The 27,435-nt window shown below is 35.9% G+C and overlaps 1 protein-coding gene across 2 annotated transcripts in view; it reads right to left on the bottom strand.

Annotated features, from left to right (window-relative positions):
- Window positions 1-27,435, bottom strand: part of ca16b (carbonic anhydrase XVI b) — a 90,033-nt gene that overhangs the window by 31,779 nt on the left and 30,819 nt on the right. For both annotated transcript variants that reach the window (XM_077198021.1, XM_077198022.1), the window contains exons 3-5: window positions 9,134-9,313; window positions 6,333-6,481; window positions 516-611 (exon numbers count right to left, since the gene is read on the bottom strand). In XM_077198021.1, coding sequence (XP_077054136.1) covers window positions 516-611; window positions 6,333-6,481; window positions 9,134-9,313 — 425 coding nt within the window. The remainder of the gene's footprint in view (window positions 1-515; window positions 612-6,332; window positions 6,482-9,133; window positions 9,314-27,435) is intronic.

Below are 27,435 nucleotides of genomic sequence, written 5' to 3'. Positions count from 1 at the left end.
TAGAAAGAGCTTTCTTTGCAATGTTAACACACACAAGGAATGTGTCTTGGTGACAGGAACACCCAGTCCAGAAGAAAGTACAGACAGTGCTGACATAATGGATGAAAGACTGCATGAACCTTTGTAAAGACAAGGTTTGTGCTAGTCGCTTACAGTCTCACCGCTACACTTCTGAAGAAGTTTAGTCCTACTTATTTGATGTATATCCTATTGCAATGCCTTGCCCCTTAGACTTTCTTTTAGAAACTAAATCAAGGAGCAAGTTTATTCTATTATGAAGCTAGACTTTACTGTGAGAAAGAGAGAGAGAAAGATGGCTAGAGGGCAGCAGAGAATGTCTGTGCTTTCTTCTACCTGTTGTTACCTGTAGAAATAGGCCCTGAGGCTACATAGGCCCAAACCAATTTTAGTCTCTTTCTCTCTTTCTTTGAGAAGGTATCATGAGCTATAAAGCTCCATTTTACAGGCTGGTAAACATTCGAAAATTGCAAAAAAAAATCAAAGAAGATCTTCACCTGAAAGAAGACAGCCATGGCGGCGATGTTTCGTCTCTCCTTTATCGCTGTGTTCAGACTGTCAAAGTCATCTGAATTGTAGAAATAAATCTGCATCTATGAGGCAAAAAGAATGGAACAGGGTTTTATAACAGCATTCTTATTTGACAAGGTATGAAACGGCTCATACTAATATTCTGCTTTGACTTTCCTGTTTAGTAAACACAATGCATTGTCGTATCAAAATTGGTACAGTACGCTGTCAAATCCTCACGAATTGATATTCCTCTCATCATCTTCACACACACACACAATAATGGAATATCTGTCATATCCTACTTCTCTCATCACTCCACATTTTGACATCGGAGACAACTAAGGATTATACGCTCTCTCTCTCTCTCTGAGGACGGATTTAGGAAGAAAGCGAACCTCAGAACCAAATCCCCTCAGTGCGCCACAATAAACAACATGTCTTTGTTGCCTTAAACATTGTCTCTGAACAAACGCACAAAGTGCCGCGTGTCAAATAAATGCTAAATCTACTATTACAGAAAGAACAGGGACGATCGCACAAAGAGAGAGAGGGAGAGAAAGGGAAGCGGGATGAATGGCGTGTCAAAGCTTGCAGCAGCTGAGCAATCGTGAAAGAGATCGTTGAAATGCAGGGAATAAGATTAAGCCTCGCTATGACAATCACGTTCCAATTGAGCTTATTTCCTGGCAGCCTCTCTATTTGCCAATCGATGTTGTTCTTTCTACATTTTATATTGCAGATTTTGCTTTAGCACATTTCCCTGGTCATTAATGGTGCATGTAAGAAAAATAGAAAGCTTTCAACTAATGGGGCAGCAGTCTCTTTTGATAAGGTTGTGGACGGGAGAGGAGAAACAACGCTAAATGCAAATAACAAAAGGCAGCTAGCCATATAATAGTACATTTAGGAAAGGAAAATAGGCGTTGTGTCCAGTCAATCTTCACCTCTTAGAAACTAGCCAAATTATCTATGGTAAAATATGCATGGTAAAAAAAATATGACCCAAACTACATTAAGAACAGGTTACAGGTTTTGTATTGGCCCTGTAAAAGATGCTATAACGATGCTACGTGGTTACTAAAACATTCTCTGTTTTTTTAACACATGCTATGTGGTCGCATACTGACACTCTGGTCCCTAGATAGGATTTTTTTCACTCGTTTTATCATCAGCAAGATGAATAACGCAAGTCTGATCACTTAAAAAGCCATAGCACATTCCTCTATAAAAAGCTGCACGGTTTGAGATATGATTATCCCTACAAAGCCCTACTGTATCAGTTTTGAAACAATTTCTAAGGTCTCTAAATGATCAACATGATCAAAACTTTGATAAAACATCTGTTGTGATCCTCTCAAAGCCCTTCTGCCCTTTGATTGATATTTTTGTTTTTAGCAAGTAAAAGGTCTTTAAAGATTTTTATAAACTCATGAATAACTTTTATACGGTTAGTGATATTTTAAGATGAACACTTTCTGGAAATTAAATATGATACATCAGGCTTTTGAGGAACATTTATTTGTACGTCTGTCAATCATCATTGTATTGCATTGCATTATATGTTTTGGTCCCCACAATTAAAACTACAGAGCTTTGATGAAGCATTTAAATATAATCTTAAGACATATTTTGGGAGATATAGAGTGACAACTGATATTTATATGCAATATTTCTCTTTAACAACATCCGCACCAAATTGCATTTTTTTCTCTCACTTTGGGCCTCTGAATAAAATCGAGGTGTTTTTTTTCTCTATTTCATATCTATTGCATTCTCTTGATTGCTGATCATTCACTCAGCAAACATGCGTCATATGAATTAAAATAAATATGCAAGTAAAAACATGAACTGTTACATGATTTATGCATAATGAGTGGTTCCCTGCTTTATTACAGGTAATTTACGAAGAAAACGTGTGTGTAACAGTATGTTGGATACATGCAGCTCTTAAAGTGACAGCTGCCGAATAATCCTATTGCTGTCTCGGCCCTCAATGTTAATCTAACAACAAAATACAGAGAAAATCATTCACTGCCCTTGACTGATTGAGCCCTGCTGGAACAGCTCTAAAATTTTACCGTGCTATTAAATTAAAGATAAAATATGATAGAGCAATAATCTGAACAGTGAAAGTAAAAGTAGCTCCTACAATACATTTTTACAAGCATAATTAGAAAGGAAAAAAAAAACTGAAGGAAATATCTATTTGCTAAGCACTAGGTTTCTCTGCCCAGTATTTTTAAAAATTAAAAATGCAATGAAAATACAGGTATCGGTACTCGGTATCAGAAAGTACTAAAAATCGAAGTATCGGACTCGTTCTGGAAAAAGGGGTATCGGTGCATGTGCATCCCTAATATATATATATATATATATATATAAAATTTTGTCTAAAGGTTCGATTAACTTTTCCATTTAAAAAAAATATAATTTTCTGACTATTAATTCATATTTCAGGCTTTACAGGGTAAACATCTGTAATGAAAACAGTGTGTGCTAAAGTTTAATTCTTAGGGTTAAGAGTTCATTCAAATACTAATGGTGATGCTTGCTTTGGCAAAGGCCAAAAAAAACAAAAAAAATTAAACACTATTGCTGTTGTAGTTTAATTTACTGTGCCAGACTTGAGCCAGAGGTCAACACAAGAAGCCGAACGATAATTGGATGCATCTCCAGTCTCTGCTTCAGTGTGTTTGGGTTTTAAATCGCTACATAATGCTTAGAGGCTATCCAGCGGCGTACAGATACACATCAATTGTATTTCTGTGTAAAAATGGGATTTATAGAGGGAAGTCGATTCGTCTAATGAGAAAGTGCTGCCAGAGAGGTGGATCCAGCCCAGGTCGTCTGACCTCTGTGCCAGCTAATTTCGAACAAACTTAGACTGATGAATACAAATGATTTCGCCTTCCCATCCTCTAAATTGTTGTTGTGTAGACACTGTAATGATAGATAAGAAATACTGCTAGATCTTGGATAAAAGCCAGTAGGGTTTGTTTCTACTTTGAACACATTCTGACCTTGTTCGAACATTGAAATAAAAATGAAATAAAATAAAGGGCTATTTCTGTAATGGACAGAGGTATGTCCTTGGCGAAGCAACAGACATGTCGAAAGAATTGCAGGCAAAAGTAAGGCAACAGAAAACTAACCCCCAAACAAAGTAATTAAGGCCAGACAATGTCAGAAGGGGTGGTCAATGAATTAATTCGCTAATAAAGAGAAGAAAGAACAAAGTTAAAGTCTTTAATGAAAACCAATCAGTCTCCTTCAGGCCTCTTTTAAATCACAGACTTTAATGGTGTCCATTTATTGTGTCTTCACAGGGGGAAATATATTACTCATTAATCACTAAACCTCATTAGCCAATTAGCTTCCTCCAAGAGCCAATACAGAGTTTATGGTGACTGAGAGTAAAGCACAGCACAAACACGTTTAGTTAATGAATCAAAATGGGACAGAAACCATGTGCGGGGAAAACCCCCCAGCAAACAGCATACACTCGACGTAACATGTTCCAGTGTATAATGTGTGATTGCATAACGATATTAAACTTGAATGCAGTGGTGCGTCCAGTCTCAGACTATGCTTCATTTTCACTGAAACCTCCCAAAAAAAAAAAAAAAATGTGAATGTTCAATGTGAATGAACTTCATTGTGCATGCAGTGTTTAAGGCCAAATGGACATGGTTTACAATCAAGAGCTAATACTAATCTTGTGCAAAATAATATCTGCCAGGCAAATGAGACACTTTTTAACAGGAAGGTTGTTTTAAAACAAGTAGCAGTACCTGCACAAAATGATACTTTATTAAAGATTTATGGCATTTCATCATTGTTGACTGAGATTAGAACTAGGGTTCTTTTCTCACATCCACACAATTCATTCATAAATAATAATAATAATAATACTACAGCAAATAATAATAAAAACATATTTTTATAATTATTTATTCATTTTTATTCATATTTATATACGCTATATTACAATACAATTAATAATAATAATACACTGGTGGTTAAAAGTTTGGAATAATTCAGTTAAAAAAATGTTTTTTTTTTAAAGAAGTCTCTTATGCCCACCAAGGCTGAATTTATTTGAAATGGGTAAACAGTAATATTGTGAAATATTATTACATTCTAAAATAATTTTTTGTTGCCTAACATTTTTGTGGAAACTTTGATACCAATTTTTCAGGATTCTTTAATGAATAGAAAGTTCAAAAGACTGGCATTTATTTGATTAAAAAAAAAACATTATAAATGTCACTTGAATCAATTTAATGTCTCCTTGTTGAATAATAGTATTAATTTCATTTTTTAAATATCTTACCCCAAACTTTTAAATGGTTAGTGTATCACGGATGCCACAAAAATATGTAGCACTGTTTTCAAGATAGGTAATAAGAAATGTTTCTGGAGCAGCTAATCAGCATATTAGAATGATTTCTGAAAAATCATGTGAAACTAAAGACTGGACTTACTGTTTTTACTGTATGATTCATCAAAAAAAAAAAAATGCTGCCTCGGTAAGCATGAGACTTTTTTCAAAAACATGAAAAAAAAAACCGAATTATTCTAAACTTTTAACCACCAGTGTATATATTTATATATTATGTCTTATTATTACTATAATTGTAAATAATACTGAATAGAAACATTCAGTCCATTTACATACCAAGATCAACTGATGAAGAAAACCAGGCATGGGCCAGTTGCATAAACTTTGGTAGGACTTTGTCTTCAGAACTAGTTTGGCTTCTAGTAGTAAACCAAGAGGTAACCAGTCTTACTTTTCTAATTCCAATTAGACCAATCAAGCAAAACAATTTAGATGACCAACTTTTAAGACTAGTCTAAGCAGTTTATGCAACCTGCCACAGAACTCAAATAATTTTAAAGATGAGGTGAGAAGGAAGCAGAATATCCTTGCTCTTTTGTGAAATGCAGCGGTCGCACCATCAAATCAATAAAACGCATCGATCCCAGTTTCATTGAGAGGCTCTTCAATTAGTGCAGATTAGTGCACCACTTTCAACCTACTCAAATCAAGGTGGAATCCTTGAACTTTTTTTTAAAGAAACACATTTAGTAAAGTTATCCTGCTCATCTAAAAATCCATTCCTAACAAGATTTTTTAAATGTGAAAGTGAGTGGTTTAAGGACTATTCACAATGCATTTTCTTGTTGACCATCTCGATCTCGCATCCACTAAACAGCACTGTGAGATCCAGTAAGAAGTGTTTCTCATGCAGAGTTTTCCCATACAAACAACAAATCAAATGCCTTGTGATTTAAAGTAGTTTAAAGCCAGAAGAAACGGCGCTGACATTCTCAACAACACTTACGCAGAAAACAGGAGAAACATTGTTCCACAACGATACAGTTTGAAGGCTTTTTGCTTACCATGGATTTACTGTAGTAGCACTAACCCAAACCATTGGATTGTGGCAGAAATGTGGGATATTCATATTGAATTGTTTTATATTATTACTATATAATTTAAATTTATTAAATGAGTAATTGGAAATTTGTTCTCAGATGTAATGTAAACTCACAATTGCGAATTGTGAGACAAAAAGTCGCAATTATGGAAACAAGCTTCCATAGGTTTCTACAACTTTCCCTCAGGAGAAAAAAGACTGCCTTTAAACTTGAAAGAAATAAAGATTTGATATTTATTGTGATAATTATCAATATCGACTGATATGAAACATTTTATTGTGATAATTTTTTGGCCCATATCACCCAGCCCTAGGGTTCATGAACTCTGTATTACACACATAATGTGACTTACTCACCTCTACTGGAAACTTCTTTCCATTGATACTGTGTTCAGAACCAGCCGACCCATTGGTGCTGCCCCAGCGAAACTCCACCTTCTCTGCTTTGAAGCGTCCAGGTAGGCCGGCCCCTCTCACAAAATAATCATTCCTCAGAACTATAGACACTGTGAAGAAGAAAACAAGACAAGATGAGGGAGTTAAATACTCTTAAAATAAATATTTACTTCAAATTCAATGAGCCATAGTATGTAAAACTAAGACTGCCAAGTATATATACAGCTGTGTAATTCGACAACAAATAATGCATTCAGATATATATATACACATTTTAATACCCTGGTTTTCTTCAGACTGTAAAAATGCTCTAGGGGAATTTTGTCTTTTTTATGTTGACAAAGGACCTTTAAAACAAATAATGATGCAAAAGAAACCGAGTGTGCACTTTGCAGGCCAGAGCGGACACATCAAAATGAGCTCCATGGGCTCTCCTGGCACAGAACGTCACTTTATACCGCATTAAGAGTTGACCTCTTGACTCTTTAAAGTCTGGATTGGTAAACAAATTGAAATATCTTCGATTGCTTCTGCTGGGTAGACTCTGCAGAATCAGGATAACTACTTCATACACTTGGTTTTCCATTGCCAATTAATAAACTTGGTCAAACTCGGTGACGTTTTCAAACATTCTGGACATTTTAATCCATTCAACTGTAAGTAGAGACAGTAAATTGATGGAATCAAATAGGACTATAGCACTATCTTCAGCAAATAAACCCTATGCATTAATGAACCTATTTGTTAATAAATCAAAACATTAACTAACAATTTTTACTAGTCAGGATTTGTAGTACAAGTTGTACTAGTGCTGAAAAGTTGTGGACAGTTATTTTTGTGGCTGACATTATTGCATATGCATTTGTTTCCCTTTCAGACACAAAATGTATGGGAGGAGAGTATTTAAATGAATCATGCAATGTGATTTCCTATGGTTTGCACTTGTCAATTTACTGATATTTGCTGTATTTGGGTATTGAGTATTTTGTACTTTTATGGGACTGCGCTCTCACGCTAATTTGCCCTGTTAGGTATATCTGTCCCTTAATCACATTGTACCATGTTAAACTGGACGAAATGTTAAACTTTTGCAGCTCTGCCACATACTCCATTAGAACGAGAAGCGTGATCAAAAGAAACTAGGATGAACTGCAAGGAACTACGTGAAGACATCTCACGTCACAGAAGCTCTTGTGTGGAGATCTGTGTTTAATTCTTAACTAAACTGAAGTGTTGGGATGTGAGTAAAACCGATTCAGTGGGATATGATGAATGTTTGTGGAGAGATAGGATCTTTTGGTGAATACACAAATGTCGCTGTATGCGCACACTGGGCTAAAGACTCGTGGTACTCAGGGGTGCTCACAAGCCCGTTGCTAGCGGGGCGAAAGGTGGTGAAGGTTTAGGGAGGCCCCGCGATTTCCTCCGAGGGGGATACCAACCCCAACCACCCCCAACCCTCCAAACGCGATTTCAATCCCGTGATTCTGGGGTTTTAAAGGATCTAATGCTGTGTTCTGTAAACAGTAGGTCTATGGTAATTATGCCACAATGAGTTGAGGGTCTTGGCGAGCATTCCCAAAAACCTTCTCAAAGGTAAATATATCGCTCTTATAGTGTTCCATTCTCAATATCACTACTAATTAAAACTAGCAGAATGCATAATTTGAAAAGTATGCTGTTTCATCAGCCATCCTTGTTTAGTTTTATATTTGTAGGCCTAAGTGGGTGATTTGATTTCCCTACAAACTAGTGCAAAAATGCAAAATGTAAATGGTGGTAGATAAGGTGTGGGGGACTGAATAAGAATATTTATGGCCACTAAGAATTCTTAGGAAAATGGAGAACATTCAGAAATAAATATTTCAGATAATATTTTTTTTATTACAACATTTAAATGATTATCATTATTATTTTTTAGATTTTGGTCATATTAGTGATACACCACATTACACCACTGTTCAAAAGTTTGGGATTTTTTTTATTTTTTAAGAAATTCATATTTTATTCAGCAAGGCTGCATGATCAACTGATTAAGAGTGACAGTAAAGACTTTTACATTGTTACAAAAAATCTGTCCTTTTGAACTTTCTATTCACCAAAGAATCCTAAAAAGTATATCACGGTTTGCACAAAAATATTAAGCAGCACAACCATGATAATAATAAAGAGATGAGCATCAAATCAACATATTACAATGATTTCTGAAGGATCATTTGACACTGAAAACATGGTGCTGAAAATTCAGCTTTATATCAAAATATAAAACAGTTTTTAAAAATTGTAATATTAATTCAGAAAACATGTTTTTACTGTATATTTGATCAAATAAATGCAGCCTTGGTGAGCATAAAAGACTTCTTTCAAAAAAAAAAAAAATTCTTAGCAACCCCAAACTTTTGATTGGTAGTTCAAGTCTTCAAAAAATATCTGTAAATAATGCTACTCAGATTTCCACATCCATAACAGATGTACAAGCATCATAACACAATCCAGGGTGATCTTATAGGAACTTACTGAGGGTGGTGTTAGACTTTGTACAGCATGTCTGATATTTGCTTGGGCTATGACTTTCAAACTCCCTAAAACCTGATGCAATGGTGTGTCATGATGGAAACCTTTCAATCTACATGTTTCTTACAGTGCAATTATTTGGAAACATTTTAAAAATTTAACTGGCCTTAGGCTAAGAGTGCAATGATGGTCAAAGTTCTGAAATGAGAGCAGATGAGGATTGTTAAAAGTTGAATTCGTTGATGAACCTGTTTTGCCTGTGTTCTTCATGGTAGTCCTGTTTGATGACTTGGTTTCGAAGCCATCCAAGGTGAGCTCCTGGCACTCCTGAGAGACTCGGGTGTCTTGATCTAGGATGTCCACTGGAGACTGATTGCTTTCCCCACATTCTGGATAAGCGGAGGCCCATCTCCGTGGTCCGTAGGTGCCTGCGAAAGGATATGGAACAATGAACAAGAAACTTTTCAATACATTTGCATTACATTTATTCATTGGCAGATGCTTAAAAGCAACCTCGAATGCGCTCAAATTACACACCATCGGTATGCAAATGAACCTTGCTAGTGCAAATTATTTAACCTCAACATCTAAGCAACATTGAATGCTAATATCTAAGCATTCAAAAATTTAATTGTGTTGTTAATGCATAACATGTGTACTGTCTATGAGATTTTAAAACGCAAATCATGATTTTAGGTCAAAATTTAAATGGATATATAATGGAAATATTTTAAGTGCATTTTCTTGACCTTTTTAAATCACACTATACTTCACTAGTTCATTTTAAAAGGTCCTGTGGTGTGGCAAATTCATTTTTAAAAGCACAAATATTTCATGTAGTCTCTCAGTTAGCATGAGGCTTCTCAATCAATAAAAATAGCATGCATGATAATATAAAAAAAAAAAAATATATATATATATTTGTGTAAAAATGAATGTGCAAAATGCTGTTTAAAATAGTTTTAGACAGAGTGGATCATGTCATGCATCAGGACAGAATTAAATTCCTCTGTTGACTAAACATTGACTCATCTCTATCTACCAGTTGAGGAAAAGTACACATTTGCAAAGTCATTTGCAAAGTCAGAATTAGCAAAACACAAATGCAATGCAAACTTTTTCTCGTAATGTTGTTGAGCTATCATTTGCTGCTCATCAGCCATCTGTGTTGGCCTAAGACAGAGAAATATGAACACACATGTTCTGCAAACATGCAGTGCTAAACTGATGAATGGTTTCATTATCAGTGGTGGCAGACTTATCAGAGTCCATGTCAAAGTGGTGTATTTAAATTGCCTCCTAATGGTTAATGCTTTGCGCTTCAAATTAAGTCTCCCACACAGTATATGAATAATAATCTGTGACATTTAGAGGGTTGTGGTAAACAGCTATATGTATGGATGGGATTGTTAATAGCAGTAAAAACAATGGCTTTGCTCTTTAACAAGAACAAACTATCTTAAGGAAGCCCCTCCTAAGGAAAACTGTTATTTTAATCACAATTTTTCAGGTTCCTGCAAGGAAAAATGCACACGACAATATGTTATTATAATTTCTGAAGACCAGTGTGGAGCCTGAAGCTAATCACTCCAAATTTAGGACCGGCTTCTCCAGAGTCAGATTAAATAGACTTTGCTATGGCAACCTGAATACATAACAAAAAGGTATAAAATTTAACTAACCACCACAATAATTTCCTCAACAGGACTGCTCTGGCTGAGATTTTTACCAGCCTAGATAGTGGAAAGTGGGAGGAGAGGTGAAAAGCCTCACAGGATTGGTCTAAAAGGTGCATGGTTGCCATCACAACGCTATCTCGTGTACACACCGACCCGTGTCAATCCATGATGATAAATCAAATCTGCATAGTCAAAAAATGTTAATAACCAAAGTATTTTATGTCATAGGTTCAAAGCCAGCAGCACATCAGATTTGCCCTCGGGCTTGTGGGTCTGATCGTGGTGTCAAGAAGAATGTTCTCTCGAATGTTCTGTGCTAAAAGTCTGTCGACTCCCAACTGAGTTCAGTCATGCTTATTTTCCCTGTCTATATACTGTATGACATCCCGATGATATTCTGAGGACGCTTTCACACTAGGGTTTTGCTGTGGACATGAGTCCGTTTGACAAAGTTTGGTTTGTTTGACTGGTGTGGGTCGTTGGTGCAAAGTAGAGTATGGAAATCAGCTTTCACACCAACCAAACACACCAAATGCTGTCAGATTGACTCGTGTTCACAGAAAAAACTCTAGTTGTCCACTTTACTGCTTTTCTACAAACAGAAACCATAAAAAATTTGGTTGATATCGAGTACCTTACATTTTGGACACCAATATTGCCAGTTGATGGTAATTTAAACATAGCCTTTGTAAAAATATAAGCAAATGTTAAATGTGCAAAGTCGACTGCAGCACCAGTATCGTTTAATCGACTAGTCGGCTAGTTTCACACATCCCTAATTCAGTGACTCACTCTTTGACAGTCACTTGTTGCATTCCTGAATGAATCTGTGCTTTTGAACAAATCGATATGGTTGACTGAATGACTCAATGATTCACTTATAAAAACAGTCACTTGTCAACACCTACTAGTATATAGCTGTGACCTGCAGAAAGAGTCACTGAATTATGCCTAAATGTACAGATATAAAAATGTAACTAATACAGATTAATTTAATTGTATTTGATCCAATCTAATATAATCTTATCTAATATAATATAATATAATATAATGAAACACCCAATATTGCTGGATGCTAGTGGTCCAAGCAATCGAAGACAGAAACCTGAGATGCTCTGACCAATTTCAACCCAACACCTGGGTCTCTGGAACAGGAACACTGAGACCACGAGAGAATGGCGGAGCTCTCTTTTCCATCTGACAGATTAAGGTCAGATCACTTTCCATTGGGACAGAAGAAGTCACGGTTCTCCTCTTTAAAGGAAAGGTTACTCCTCTTACCCAATTAATGAGGGGACAAGTAGGTCATTCCAAAGTTCTTGGCCCACCGCTACAGTGCGGAACTCTCCTCGGAGCTCTGCTAATTGACATAAATTTTCAAGCGACGGCAAAGCAACTGGTTTCTCAGTTGTGAATATTTTTGCATTCTGACAACATGGCTGTTCAGGTCCAAAACGATGAATTGATGCTACAATCAAATGCAGTTTTTCCCCCAATGTCACAGGACAATTAAACGCATTCTGAGGGTTATCTTGGCTTTCATTGTATCTCCTCAGGGTTCTGCATCTATGCTTTTAGGCAGGCAGCTCAAATCACAGTCAGCCACTTGCATTTTCCACCCATTTTCTTGGTGCTAATAGGAATCTTAGATGAATGCTGGATTACCCGTTTCCACCTCCCCATTGATTTCTCCTTAGTCCAGACTCCTCTATTCTGATTTGTTAAGTGCTAGCACGGTGTGCCCCAAACCAGCTGTCGGTTTCTGTCCCAGCAGGGGTTGGATATCTACACAAAGACACTTCACCTGGAATACTCATTTTCCCGTCCAGATTCAGCCTTCTTTGACATAAGCCCCCCACAGCAATGCAGGACACCATCTTCTTCTAAAATAGGTTTAAAACACCTGTGCAAAACCGAGACGAATTCCCTCCGCTCTCTGATCTCCTAATTAATTAGTCATCTGGGTTCCTTTGTGAAAAGACCAAGACGCTGTTCTCATCCTAAGCTATCGGCCTACGGTATTTCCTGCACGCCGTCCCCTTCCGTCTAACTGACAGTCCACAAATCTTCATTGAACCATTTAATCTCTCTGTGTCACAGACTAAACAATTGGCTTTCTCCGCATCTTCAATTGTGTCAGTGACACTACATCCACCCTGCCAGGGTGATCGACGGATCACGCTCTTTTAAAAGTCATTCAGTGTTTCCTTCACTTCAACACTTTGTTCATCCGTAAGGACCATATACATATCTGACGTCCGGTCACCACAGACAACGTGCCTCACGAGTTGCAAGATGCAACAGCTTTCATCACATCACACTGAGAAATGTGTTGAAGGAAGGTGATAGTTGACAGTTTTGTAGTGTCTTCCTGTGTCTTGCTCTTTCAAATGCAACACATTTTCACCGACAAATAGACGAAACCTATCAACTCTTCTTCAAAGACTGAGAAAAAATGTCAGATGAGATAATTAATAGGATTTACAGGGATAGATCACCTAAGAAAATGAAAATTCTGTCATCATTTACTCACCCTCATGTCTTTATAATACTCGTTATATGGACAAATTCAGTTGAAAAATTCTTCAAAATATCTATTTCTGTTCACCACAGAAGAAAGTAATACAAGTTTGGAACAACATGAGGGTGAGTGAATAATCAGAGAACATTAGAATTTTGGCTCGAACTATTCCTTTTAAGGAAGTATGCCATTATTTACTCTTATGTTGTTCCAAACCGAGTCTTAGCCTCTGACGTAACGCCCATGGACCGCTGGCTGAACGTCTGATGCATATGGCACACTTAAAATGAAAAACACTTCAAAATTTTCGAAGACGTTATCTGATTGGTTGAATTCTACAGGACGTCCAGGAGACATGTGTGTGCGTTGTTTAACGATCCGGAACAAAGATGTCGTGATGGGTGATCAGTCCTTAGCCAATGAAACCTGAGTCAAGACCTTCTGCCATCAGTCTGTTCCGTATAATTGTATATAAGCGTAAATTATATTTGAGAGCTACAGAAGAGGCTTTATGGTGCTTTTTTACTCACTCTCAGAGTAAATGAATTAATTATGACCTAATGGTTGCTGATTGTTGAGAATTTCTGTTGGAATATATTTCAAAGCATTTAAGGGTATTCATTGACACTTCAACATCAAGGCAGTGTTAGGTGCCATGCGAATAGCATGGTAGTGTAGTATATGTACATATATATGTATTTTCAAACAGATCCCTGAGAGATGCAATTACGCTGCAATACTTTTGCTTTTATTGGTGCTCCACCAGCTTAACATTTGGCTGAATTTAAATGTGATTTTGCATCAAATAAGCACTGATATATACAGGTGTGGCTAGTCCATACAATACACCTCATGCATAAAGTCTTTTTCGACGTCTTTTACTCTATCAAATGCATGGATTTCCTTTATAACGCAATTGTATGCAGCAATATATAAATATAATAGCAGAATGAATTGACTTGGATAATTACAACTTGTACGACTCATCATCCTTTCCAGATATATAATCGTTTATCAGCCATTACACTCCCCATGGCCTTTCTGTATATAACAGAAATATCAATAAACCTATAACAGCCTCATCTACATGAAAGACTGCTGCAGATTCGATGGGCGACTTGAACTACTTGCAGTCATGTAGCTGTGTGCTAAATCTGACTGCTTTCCTAACTTCCTTCTTTCTTTCCGCCAAGAAATAACTAATCTTTTATGTCCTGCCAATTCATATAATTCACACTGCATTTTAATTAGTGTTCAGAACAATCTCACAAAACAATTTGAAAGCTCTAATTTATATCTCAGTCTTGGAATAGCAGGCTAATTAACAGAGACACTAATTGGATTAATTCTGCGTGATCTGATTTCCAGAAAGAGACAAGAGGAGCGAGATAATGATAATGAGAACGATACAGCATTTTTCTCCCTTCCATCTCAAAATGGCAATGCAGAGATACACAACTATATCATCATCTGAATTTTTTTCAATTCAACTTTAATTGTAAACAACTGGGGATTCAAACATGAAGTGGCTATGTGTAACTTATTTTATTAATGACAGAAGCTGGCATAAAACACATCTATGATTATTATGCTGTTTGTGTTGCCTAAATTTACGAATGAATCCAGGGCATGCGGGATTGCATAGTGTAAAAATACTAATGATGCAATACAAGCCCCTAGATCCAAATTCAATTGATTCGATTGAAAAATCATTTACAAATGCAAGAAAATGTAAACCCTCTTTGGAACAATCTGGATTTCTTCATTAATATAAAATGACATCTGATCATCATCTATTTAACAAATAACGTCTTATTTAACAACCAACACGTTAAATAAATTACATAAGATTAGAAGAAAAATTCCTGACCCTGCAAAACTCACCGCCACAAAGTTGTTTGCAATAAGATTGCTAAGGTATTCTGGGCGGTTGTTAACATGTTACTATGCGGTTGCTAGGGTGGTAAAAAAAACATTCTATGATAGACAGTTTTGAGCGTGTTCAGCTTCGGGTTGTTATGGCTGCATCAGACAACCAGCTGTTCACCTCCTGCCTATATGCAGACTCGTCATCATTGTGTATGAGGCCGTTGATAGTAGTGTCGTCTGCAAACTTCAGAAGGTTGACAGAAGAGTCTTTAGCAGTGCAGTCATTCGTGTGCTGGGAGAAGAGCAGTGCAGAGAGCACACATCCCTGGGGGGCGCCAGAGCTGATGGTGCAGGTGTTGGATTTAAATGTTCTCATTATCACTAGCTGTTGCCTATCTGTCAGAAAGCTGGTGATCCACTGACAAATAGAGCTAGGAACAGAGAGATGAGTTAACCTAGTCTGGAGGAGTGCTTACATAAGTTTCAGCCCACGACAAAGTCAAACTGTGAAAGATATTAAGACTTATTTTCAAAAGATAAATCATTGGCAAACTTTTGTTAATAAACCGAGCTCAATGTAAATAGATTCCCCTAGTGAAAAACAAAAACGTATACCAAAATGTATTAAAAATACATTTATTTCATACTAAGTATAGTACAGATCCATAAACATATTTACTGACATATCACTTGAGTATAAATATATATATATATATATATATATATATATATATATATATATATATATATTTGTGTGTGTGTGTGTGTGTATTAGTATATTAATTTAGTATACCAAAAGGTGCAGGGTATTTATATTAAATACATAATAGTACTGTATACTTAGCATAAAATAAATGTATTTAAAATACATGTTGGTATATTGGTTTTTCACTATAGTCATAGTTAAAATAAGAGGGAAAAAAAATGCAGATGCCTTAATGTCTTTTGCCAAGTAATTTTTTATATTTGATATATTGTTTACTGGAAGAGAGTCTCAACTTTGCTAATGAATACCCAGATGCACTGAACAATGTTCTATGTATAAATGAGACAAAAATTGAACTTTCTGGCAAAAAAACATTACGTAACAGAAGTAGAACAAAGAATCCAAAACCGAAAATGTGAGTAAAACATGTACAGGCAAGATGATGCAAATGCTTCCAAATATGCGGTGCCACATTCAGATCTCTTTTGGAGGGAAAAACCAGGAACGCCAGCCATAAAACTGTTTTATGACTCGTGTATGTATTGAGCGCCATCTGTTTGGGCTAGCTGAGTCATTTAGCTCAACAGCTACCACTCTGTCACATTCCCTTCAGTCCAACGGGCACATGTTTGTCTCAATCCACTATCTTTGTTACCAGCCGTAATCCCATTAACCTTGCAGATAAATAACCCAACCGTTGTTGCCACGGGAACGCTGACTGTGTGGAGATTGCCTTGTCATGTCTGTTTTGTCCCCCCTGAGAAAATGGGACACGTAGCGCAGACTTTGGCAGCCGTCACACTTTTTGGCACAGCTCCGCTCACCAGTCGTGTTCAATCTAACCCTCGGTGGTCCATGGACCGCGCACGGTCGACAGGAAACAAACATGCGACGCTGATGCGATTGATAGTGACAGTGGAGCTGGTTGCGGTTTGGGCAGGAGGCCTGCGGTTATTGCCACTTTTCCAGGGTCATTGATAGCTTCAATTGATGCGAAAAACAGATCTAAATCTGGACAAATATGCCTACAGCTTAGTTACAAATCAATGACATGCTAATCATGCAGATTATGATTCGTTCACCAGAACTATTGCATTATTTGTTAGTCATAGGAAATAAGGAATTTGGAAAGTGTTCTTGTGAGCAGATTATAGATATGCATATTCAATTGAATGACTAGATCTAGTATAAATATTCATGGAAACATATGCTAAATGTCCGGAATTCAAAGAGAAATGAGAAGCAATAAACAATCTTAAATGATTAGTTCACTCCACAAAACGAAAATGCTTCCATTATTTAGACACCCTCAGTTCAAGAATGTACAACACAAAAAGAAAAATGATTCTGAATGTTATTAAAAGGATCAATAAAACAGGCAATAGGACTTAAAAGCTATAAGTATTTTGAAGCCATATGATATGACTCCTTCATGAACTGGACTGATTCAGTTCAGTGACTCAGCACCTTAGCCTATTTACACAAACCTACTTGTCACAAAATGCTTCGGAAGTCTTGAAATATAACTCAAAAATTGTACTTTATGATACCTTAATGCTGCTTTTTGCATCCTTTTTGAGACTAAACTGCCTGTAAAATAGCGACTAAAACAATTCTTCAAAACTTTTCTGTTTGTGTTCCACAGAAGCGAGAGTAAATTGAGTAAAGTATTCCATTAATTTAATTCAAATGTACTGATCAATTTGATCGACTTATAAAGTAAGATGAGTTTAGTTATTCTAAACACGATTCGGTTACAGTGTAATCATACATTTAAGACTATAAGTAATTATTATAATACTATAATATTAAAATCACTATAATAATTAGCTATATGTATTTACTATAAGGTTAGGATGAAGGTTTGGTTTAGGGTTAATTGCATGTAATTATACAAAATGTTACCCACAATTCATACAGATATCATTTATCTTGCATCTTAAAAAGTTAAATTATGCTGTTAAAAGTTAATAATGCTGCTTGGATGCATTATGACAGCTTTTGCAACCAAGTCAATTTTCTTTCATTATCTCAAAACAGTTTCGATAATACCAAAAAAAATGGAAATTGCACAATTATTCCTCTTTTCTTGCCGTAATTGTTTGAAATGGGATTGTAGTTTTAACTACTCTAAGGTGGTCAGTCACAGAAAATTGTTTAAGCTTTGAATCTGGAATGAAAAACACTTTCAGAGTATCCCCAGCACTGAATGCAAGCAGCCTAATTACATATCACATTTGAGGCTTATTATTAATTTAATCTGAGGGCAATAAAATTAATGAATGAAAGATACCTCAAAACCTGTGGATTATTAAGGAAAATTACTTTTCTAAGTAATCAGAAATACTTTTCTAAAGACTATTTTCACCTAGTAAACAATAACAGTGGACCTGAGCCAGATCTAGAGACCGGAATATCACACTTATGACTTGGTTGAGAAAGCATCCACCTAGCAACCATCCAAAACACCCTACTAACTCAGAAACATCAGCAATACAGGCCAAACATCCAATATAAACTTGAAGCTTTAAGTATGGAAAGGCTTCTGCATTCAAAACGGTTCTTTATGACGGAATAATTTTTTGGATATTATGTAACCTTCATTAGAGTAAGGAAAATGGGTTTTGCTACTGCTGGGTGAGATAAAACTGAACTCATTAATTGATACCTTTCAGACTGAATTATAACCTCTCACTGTCTCAATCCACTTCCTTTGGAATGTGTACTAGGATTAACCATATCGTTTGATGACGATAATGAGTCTAGAACACATACGCACACCCCAAACTACACCTTAAGTCTCCCCAAATGACTCGTAGTAGCTGTTAGATCAAATAACATATCCTCTCAAAAATAAATGCCATTAACCTTTAAATGAATTGCACTTTTAATACCATTCAATTCTATTCAAAGAAACCTGAAAAATGTTTCAGTTTCCCAAAAAATATTTTTCAACATTGACGGTAATAAGAAATGTTTCTTTGATCACCAAATCAGCATACTAGAATGATTTCTGAAGGATCAGACTCAAGACTGCAGTAATGATGATTTTTGAATATATAAATGCAGCCTCGGTGAGCATAAAATACTTCTTTCAAAAACATTAAACCGACCCAAAACTTAGGCGTAGGCTACTATATATTTATACATAATGGGTCTAAAATCTTCCTTTATATCAATAATGGAATGTTCTAGAACACTAATCTTTGGCCCATTCTTCTAAAGCATCTCGGCTGCGTTCCACTTCCATGGTGAAACGGACCAAGTAAGGAAATGTTAAATCAAATGTCTATTTGTGTCTAATTAGCTGGCGAGTGGCGTTCCAGACAAAACAAGGTTCGCCTCCGGTATTATCAACTTCCATCTTAACTTCTTAAGGTACTTTGCTGCATGAAAAAAGTTATTTCCTGTTCTGAGTAGTTACACGGAGAGTTCAAGTGAACTGGATGTTGTTCCACACCCTGTGAAACTTTATATAGGAGACTGAAAAAAAGAAACTTTGGGTTTTTGGGCCAAGGTGTTTAATGGTTTGGAACATTCCGTTTTAATTCCATTTACATTTCTGTACTGATTTTACAATTCCCAAGAGCTTTAAATCATTCTATAAATCTTGCGCAAATTTTCACGTCACATTCTTTTTACACAAAGCATACTTGTTTACACCAAAAAGCATAAAAAAGTATTTGGAAGTAAACAGGAGCAGTGAGTTTTCGGGGCGTCTATAATAAAATTATTATTCCGGCGAGCATGAATTATGAATAGCTGAGGATATGGCTGTAGCCGCAGGCACTATGAGAACGATTCACACGGAAGAAACAACAACTACAACAAGAAACTTAACTATGAATAAAATAAAAGGTCAATAATTATCTGATATTTTCTGGTAGATAACTATCTAGCATGTAGGTGCATGTTTTACAGTCCACCCACCAATGTGTTCATTTCCTCTCCTCCTGTTCAGACGGAGAGATATGATCACTTCCATTGTATGCAGAGGCGATGTTATGGGTGGGGAGGAAAGCTTCACCAAACAAGCCCCTCCTCAGACAAGGACACGGTTACAAAACCCTCTGTTGACAGAAAGGGTAACCTTACATCCCAGCAAGGCTGCACTTAACTGCCTAAATTCAAATGGCAATATGAGCTTTTTTTTGTTTTTTTACTTATGTGGATACAAACAATGAGATTATTTTTTTCCCTGCAATATGAAAACAGCAAATTCAGACCAGTTCCAGAAGAGATCTAAACAAATGACTCAAGCTGTGAATGAATGAATGAATGGTATTTACATATGACTCAAACTTTGCTCAGATTTGACAGAACTTCCAGACAGATATCACTGAAGGAGGTGTCCTAAGAAATACACTTATCCCTGTGATAGTCCAAGTCTCTGTAAATAACCAAAAACTGTCAAGGTGCTGGCCTGAAGTCTTTTATTCACATTTGCTCTATTGAATAGTGCTTGTATTATATATAAATATCATAATTTTAGGAATTCCTGCAGGTTTCACGATCACACCAAAAGCGTGTGCAAATCTGATCTATATAAGTGGTGCTCTGCTTTCTTAAAGCCACCTTTCAAACATCTTGCAAGTACCAAATTGACTTCTTTTTCGTGGCTTATTGCACTGAAAGGGATAGTTCACCCAAAAATGAAAATTACCCCATGATTTACTCACCCTCATTTCAGAGGAATACAATTGGAGTTCTATTAAAACATGTCCTGGGTCTTCCAAGCTTTATAATGATACAGTGTAATGATTCAATACAGTGAATGGTCTATGGTCTATTACTATTCCACCGTAAATCGATGCGTATGGCCGCCTGCCAGACCAAGTTATTTTAGTCGATAAAGTTTTAGATGTAAATATGGATATTTTTCTTACACGAACGCATCGCTTCGCTTCAGAAGACCTTTATTAACCCCCCACAGCCGTGTGGAGCACTTTTATGATGGATAGATGCACTTTTAACAATATACGCCCATTCACTGTCATTTTAAAGCTTGGAAGAGCTAGGACATTTTTTTAATTAACTCAGGTTGTATTCGTCTGAAAGAAGAATGTAATCTACACCTAGGATGACTTAAGGGTGAGTAAATCATGGGCTGATTTTTATTTTTGGGTGAACTATCCATCGAAAGGGTCAAATACATACAAAATATTGTCTAAATGCCAGTCTTTCCGAGTGTTCAGGAAAATACAGTCAGTTTTGGAATGTAAATAGTTGGAATGAAAACGCATGTTGTGTAACAGTATATTGGATCCGTGCATAAGCTCTTAAAGTGACAACAGCCTAATTAACCTGCTGCCAAAGACAAAGAGAAAATCACTCACTGCTGTTGACTGAATAAATTGTGTAACTTTAAATATAAGCATTCATTTTTACAATGAAAACTGACCAGTGCTATTTTACATTTGATTACTTTAATTTCTTTAGTATTTCTTACCTGAATACTACGGTTAGACCACCTAAAACACTTAAAGCCATGTTTATTTCATTTGTCTCATTCTATTGTATTTATTTGTGCTATTGTTAGCAATTTGTTTATTTGTTTGCAATTTGTTTATCTCTATCTATCTATCTATCTATCTATCTATCTATCTGTCTATCTATCTATCTATCTATCTATGTATATCTATCTATCTATCTGTCTGTCTGTCTATCTATCTATGTAATGAACATGAAATGGTGAAAATCGTAATTTTGCCTGTATTTGTTTTGTGTTTGTTACATATAATAAATATACTTGCATTATATAGTGGATATTTGCTAATATAGCAAGAAGAAATCCCAGATTTTTATCCATTTCATTTTTTTTGGTGTATATATGATACTGCATCTTCAAAATCACTGCATCAGTTCTGCTACTGCATCATTTCTCCAAACACTCATTCACTTCCTTCCACATATAAACAGCCCAGAAGACAAATCCTCTTTTGGATGCTCTATATGCTCCTTTCTCTGAGTAACCAGAGAACATGTGAGATCATTCTAAGCATCTCCTTCTGTTGAGCAATATTGCATTATGTTAAACAGATCCTATCTAATTTGAATTCTTAATAAAACTTGTTTTCCCAGTGAGGACAGGCACTTTGCCACAAAAAGATTTGAGGATGATATAGGAGCTGGATTTCTCACACAAATTGGTTCCTGTCTTAGCGATTTATCATTGCAAATTATGAGGGCTCGTCTTGCATTACCATCTATGTTGGCCATCTTGACACATCAATCACAGGAGGTTGCCAGGGACTCAGAAAAATGATGCTGGGGAATGTAGAGCTGACTTTTTTTTTAACACCCAACCACAACAGGCTGTCATGGTGCTACATTTTCACACTTTTTGACTAGTAATGACCACTGAAATCCTTAGCTGGCTCATAATCCTGCATTAAGAGTTTAAAACATTTTAAGTTATAAATATGCACAGGTCAACCGGCCAACAGTCAGAGCCAGTTAGTTTTTGCTCCAAGTCCAAACCCGCATTCGGCAACTGTGTTTTTTTATTTTTTTATTTTGGCTGCTCTGTTTCTGACTTGCACACAAAATGCATTACAATCACATCCCAAAATGTGATTTGTGTGGAAATATTATGAAGTCTGTAAGCAGGACGTTAACATAGGCCAGAGACGGGACATGCTGAAGACGAACGCAGAAAAGGCTCACTGTTCGCGAAGCTTGACATATTGGAAGAAAAATATAAATATTGAATTGGGGATGGGGTTTATATGAATGTATCTCTGAAGGGTCTTCAAAAAAGCTTCAATGGCATTTTCCTTTCCTCTGGAGTGGAAGTGTTTATAAGTGCATCAGTGCTTTGTGTACTGTGGTAAACAAGGAAATTGTATATCGCTGCTATTCCATAACCCCTATCAAATGTCAGAGGGAATTTGAATTTTCATTCAGTCAATCTTTGTTTAATGCAGGTATGCATAAAACATGCATAAAGCATAATTTCACAAAGCTAAAGTTAGACCATTCTGTTTTTGCTTTAAATCTTAAAATTATACAAATAAAAAACGACTGCTCATGCTACATGTGTGTAGCATCTTTGTTTGGATCATGATTAAAAAAAGAAAAAAGAAAAAAAGACAATCGGAAACATCATGATTGGTGCATCAATAGTTATGAAATATGCAGTTAAAAATGGAACTGAACTGACCCAGAATTGACTCTAAAATGTTGAACTGTTCAAGTAAACAAAATACACAAACTGCACCTGTAATAATAGCATGCTGGGACAACAGTGAGCTGTCAAACACAGATACTCTCTTTTTAGCACAAAGTGGATATTTGCTCAGATATAGCAAGAGAAAAGAGGAGGGAAAGAGAGAGACAGAGGAGAGAGAGAGAGAGGGAGAGGAAACGAGAGAATACTGGCAGAAGAAAATGAAATCCTGGAAGAATATGAGAGGGAAAATATGAGTAATGATGCGTGCCCGTACCTCCTGGGGGAGTCCCTGCAGTGTGGCATATTATCTGTCCCTTTTGAAAAATACCTCCACACACACACACATTTTAAATAAACCATAATCAAATCTCACCTTGCAAGCTGTACAGTCGGTTCCTAGGCTCTTTCCCCAGCTGAATCCACACCTAGCTGTGCATATTGAGTCTTTTTGGCTTCATAATAAATCTAATTACATTTAAAAACTACCTTTAAGTATTTATCTGAATTTATAAAGAGTTTAATTATGAAGTCATTTACAAATGCAGCTGCAAAGGTGGGTCACATTATGTTGACAGGCAATTAGCGGTAATGTCTCAGCCATTGAACAGACCTGACAGTTAGCACTCTGATATGTCCTTTATATAAAGCAACGCGTGGTACTGAACTGAGTCCCAAAAAAGATCATATTGCCAGTGCCAGAATTGCAGGCGCATCTGTCATGACAATAGCAACTTTATTTGTTGTCACATGGAACTGAGTCAAAAATTATAACAGCATATGTCAAGCATGAACAAACTGCATCAGCAAAAGAATAAAAGTGTTAGCAATCTCACACACTCTTACACTCTTAGAAAAAAGGTTTAATAGGGTTCTGTATAGAACTCTAGGGTTCTTGACTCCATTTTAAAGATGCCAAAAAGGATACTAAATATTCTAAATTAAGCAAAAATGTTTCCTGATCTTGATCCTACCTGCCTTCGCTGAGCAACTGAACTCACTACATTACTGCACTCGTTCTGGTCGTGTCCCAAACGCTCTGATTTTCTGGGGGAAAGTCTTCAGGTGTTTTTCTGTTATTTTTTCTTTTCCAATAGACCCCAACTCTTTTAACAGCATTGTTTGGTCATTCTGCCAGAAGCTGTGAAATTAAACACATTACAGGCCGACAGTGAAGCCTTTGCAACTTTACTGGCTAGACGAGTAATTCTTATGAACTGAAAGTGATGGAAAAGACTCCGTTCACAATGAGACAAAAGTTTTTGAAAGAAATATGTTGAGGAAACAAATTCATCTTAGTTCCTCACCCCCCTTTATTTATTTATTTATTTCTCTTCAATGCTTTTATTGTATATATGCTTGCCTGATATTCCTTTTTTTGTTAGAATTATTGTTTGTGTTTATATATGTATTAGGGCTGTCAAAAGATTAAACAATGTATATCACAATTAATCGTAACCTTTAATGCGATTAATCGCACACTTATTGTCAAATAAGTGAACCATTTATTTTGTTTAACACGTTCATTTAGTCATCATCATTTATATATATATATATATATATATATATATATATATATATATATATGTATATATATATATATATATATATATATTAGGGCTGGGAAAAGATTAATCGCGATTAATAGCATCCAAAATAAAAGTTTGTGTTTACATAATATATGTGTGTGCACTGTGTATAATCATTTTGTATACATAAATACACACACATGCATGTATACATATAAGTATTTTTTTATATTTATATATAAAATATTTATATTTATATATAATATAAATTATAAATAAATATATACAGTATATACATGAAAATATTTCTTAAATATATACATGCCTGTGTGTGTATTAATATATATACAAAATAATTATACACAGTGCACACACATATATTATGTAAACACAAACTTTTATTTTGGATGCGATTAATCGCGATTAATCTTTTCCCAGCCCTAATATATATATATATATATATATATATATATATATATATATATATATATATATATATATATATATTCTATTATATACTGGGATCGTACAGAGACGTTTACTGCCATCAATATGACATCTTTCCTGGGACGCAAGACAATGCCAGGCCTCGTTCTACATGTGCTACATCAGAGTGGTTTTGTGGACACTCACAGAAGGGATGTCCTTGAGTGCCTGCCTTCAGTCCAGATCTGTCCTATTGAAAATGTATGGCCTATCATGAAAAATAGAATCAGACATGGACTGTTGAGCAGCCTTGTAACTGCAATAATGTATATCCTCAATTCTCAAAAAGATTAAAAAGTTTAATTAAAAGGAAAGATGATGTAACACAGTAGTAAACATGCCTCGGTCCCAACTTTTTTGCACTGCTTTGCAGCCATCAAAATCAAAATTGGTTTATATTTATTACAAAGTAAAATTAAGTTGTTCAGTAAAAACATTTGAAAACTTTTCTTTGTAGGTGTGGTGATGGCGCAGTGGATAAGACACATGCCGTTGGTGTGAGAGACCCAGGTTCGAATCCACTTTGAGACACCAAGTTGTCCCTGAGCAAGACACTTAACCCCTAATTGCTCCAGAGGCGTGCGACCTCTGAAATATAGCAATTGTAAGTCGCTTCGGATAAAAGCTTCAGATAAATGTAAATGTAAATGTAGTCATTGTACTTTTGCCAGTTAAAAAAAGGTTATAGAAAATTAACAAATCAGAGATCCTTGATTTTTATTGCATTGTTACAAAATGGGGTCACAATTTCATGTTTTTCTAGTAATAAAGTATGTTTACAAGCTGAATTGGATTGAGTTAAAACTAAATCCATAAAATGTTCCCATGGTCAAAGGATCTATATGAATGCCTGACAGAACCCTTCACAGGTTCTGTGTAGAACTTGAAAGTAGATGGGCTGAATAGTCGCTAAACGTAAAAAAAAAACCCAATAATAATAATAATTAAAGCTGCAAGCAGCATTTATCGGTGTTCAAGCAGTTAAGGCAGTTAAGGCAGTTAAGCTCAAAAGCATCAAAAGACATTAAGTTTCATGTAGCAAGTATTTAACCACTGACATCATACATGGAATAGACCTTGATTTAGCATGATTTACCATGATATACCAAATTTTAGTGTGTTTTTTCATGATTTACCATGTTCCAGTATGATTTACCTTGAATCTAGCATGATTTACCATTGTTTACCATGATATGCCAAGTTCTAGTATGATTCACTATGATTTACCCTCTTCTAGCATGGTTTACCACAATTGAACACATTGTAGTATGATTTAATATGATTCTAGCATGATTTACCAGTTTACCATGATTTACCATATTATCTATCGGATGATTTACCATGATATACCACATTCTAGAATGATTTACCAGGATTGTAGCATGATTTACCATGATTCATCACATTGCTAGCTTGATTTGCCATGATAAACCATGTAATAGTATTATTTACTATGATTTACCATGTTTCTATCGTGATTTACCATGATTTACCACATTGCTAGCATTAGTGTGAAGTGTCAATATTAATGAAGTGATAAACTGACAAAAAAATGATTGTCTTATAATAGTTCACATGGAAAAACAGGTTTGCTTTAGTGCAGAATAGTGGTGAAAATCAAGTCTGTCAAAATGAAACTGAGCCAATAAGTGGTCTTCTACTGCCCTCTGCTGGCCATTATACTTATTAATAAAGTGTTTTGACAGGTGATTTTGCACTCTTATTTAGACATATACTTACACACACACATAAACACACACACATAAACACACACACATAAACACACACACACACACATACAGGCCACATTTTGAAGTGACCCTATTAAAGTCATGCAAATGCAGAAGTTCAACATTTTCTGACAATTATTGATCTAGAGAGTCCAGAGTATTGTACTGCACTGGTTTTGAACATTATGATATGAATATTATATGATCATAGATGGAAAAGACCATTTACAGCTAATGTAGGCAATTTACCATAGGAAATATATGGTTTTGAAGCTTTTTAACAGTTATAGCGCCACCTATGGTCCGATCTCCATGAAACTTTGCATGCTTCTTCACCATGTTGTGACGCATATGCTCAAATATTTTTGTGAAGTTTTGACTTTTCGTTTAGGATTTATGGGCTTTTGACTGTATTTTGCCCCGCACCTTTTCTAAATGACCCTGTTACAGCCACCCAAATGCAAAATTTCAACTTTTTTTTTCGATAATTATTGATCTAGAGAGTCCAGAGAATAGGCCTAGACTGGTTTGGTTCCGATCGGGCGAAAGACCAGGGACTAGTTCGCAGTTTTGGACAAAATTCGACATAGCGGAAATTTTTTCTTGCCGAAATCGAAATTGTAGCAATACATTTTGTCCGTCTTGAGCCAAGGATCACAGTGGTGTAAAAAGCTTGAGGCTAGGACCAACGGTCGATGAGTTGTGAGCAATTTAGTACTTTTGGTTGCTGTAGCGCCACCTATGGGCCAATCGGGATCATACTCTGATAGGTTCTCCCCAAACGTGTGGCCTACCATCTGGCCAAGTTTCAAGTCTCTGGGCCTTACGGTTTGGCTTGCACGATGCGTTTTAGGGGAATTTT

The sequence above is a fragment of the Siphateles boraxobius genome, unplaced genomic scaffold (genome assembly GCF_051911475.1).
Source record: "Siphateles boraxobius isolate OS27281-9 unplaced genomic scaffold, OSU_SipBor_1 41, whole genome shotgun sequence".
Classification (NCBI taxonomy): Eukaryota; Metazoa; Chordata; class Actinopteri; order Cypriniformes; family Leuciscidae; genus Siphateles; species Siphateles boraxobius.
The sequence above is the reverse complement of the archived record's forward strand: the minus strand, read 5'-3'. Positions and strand labels throughout refer to the sequence as shown.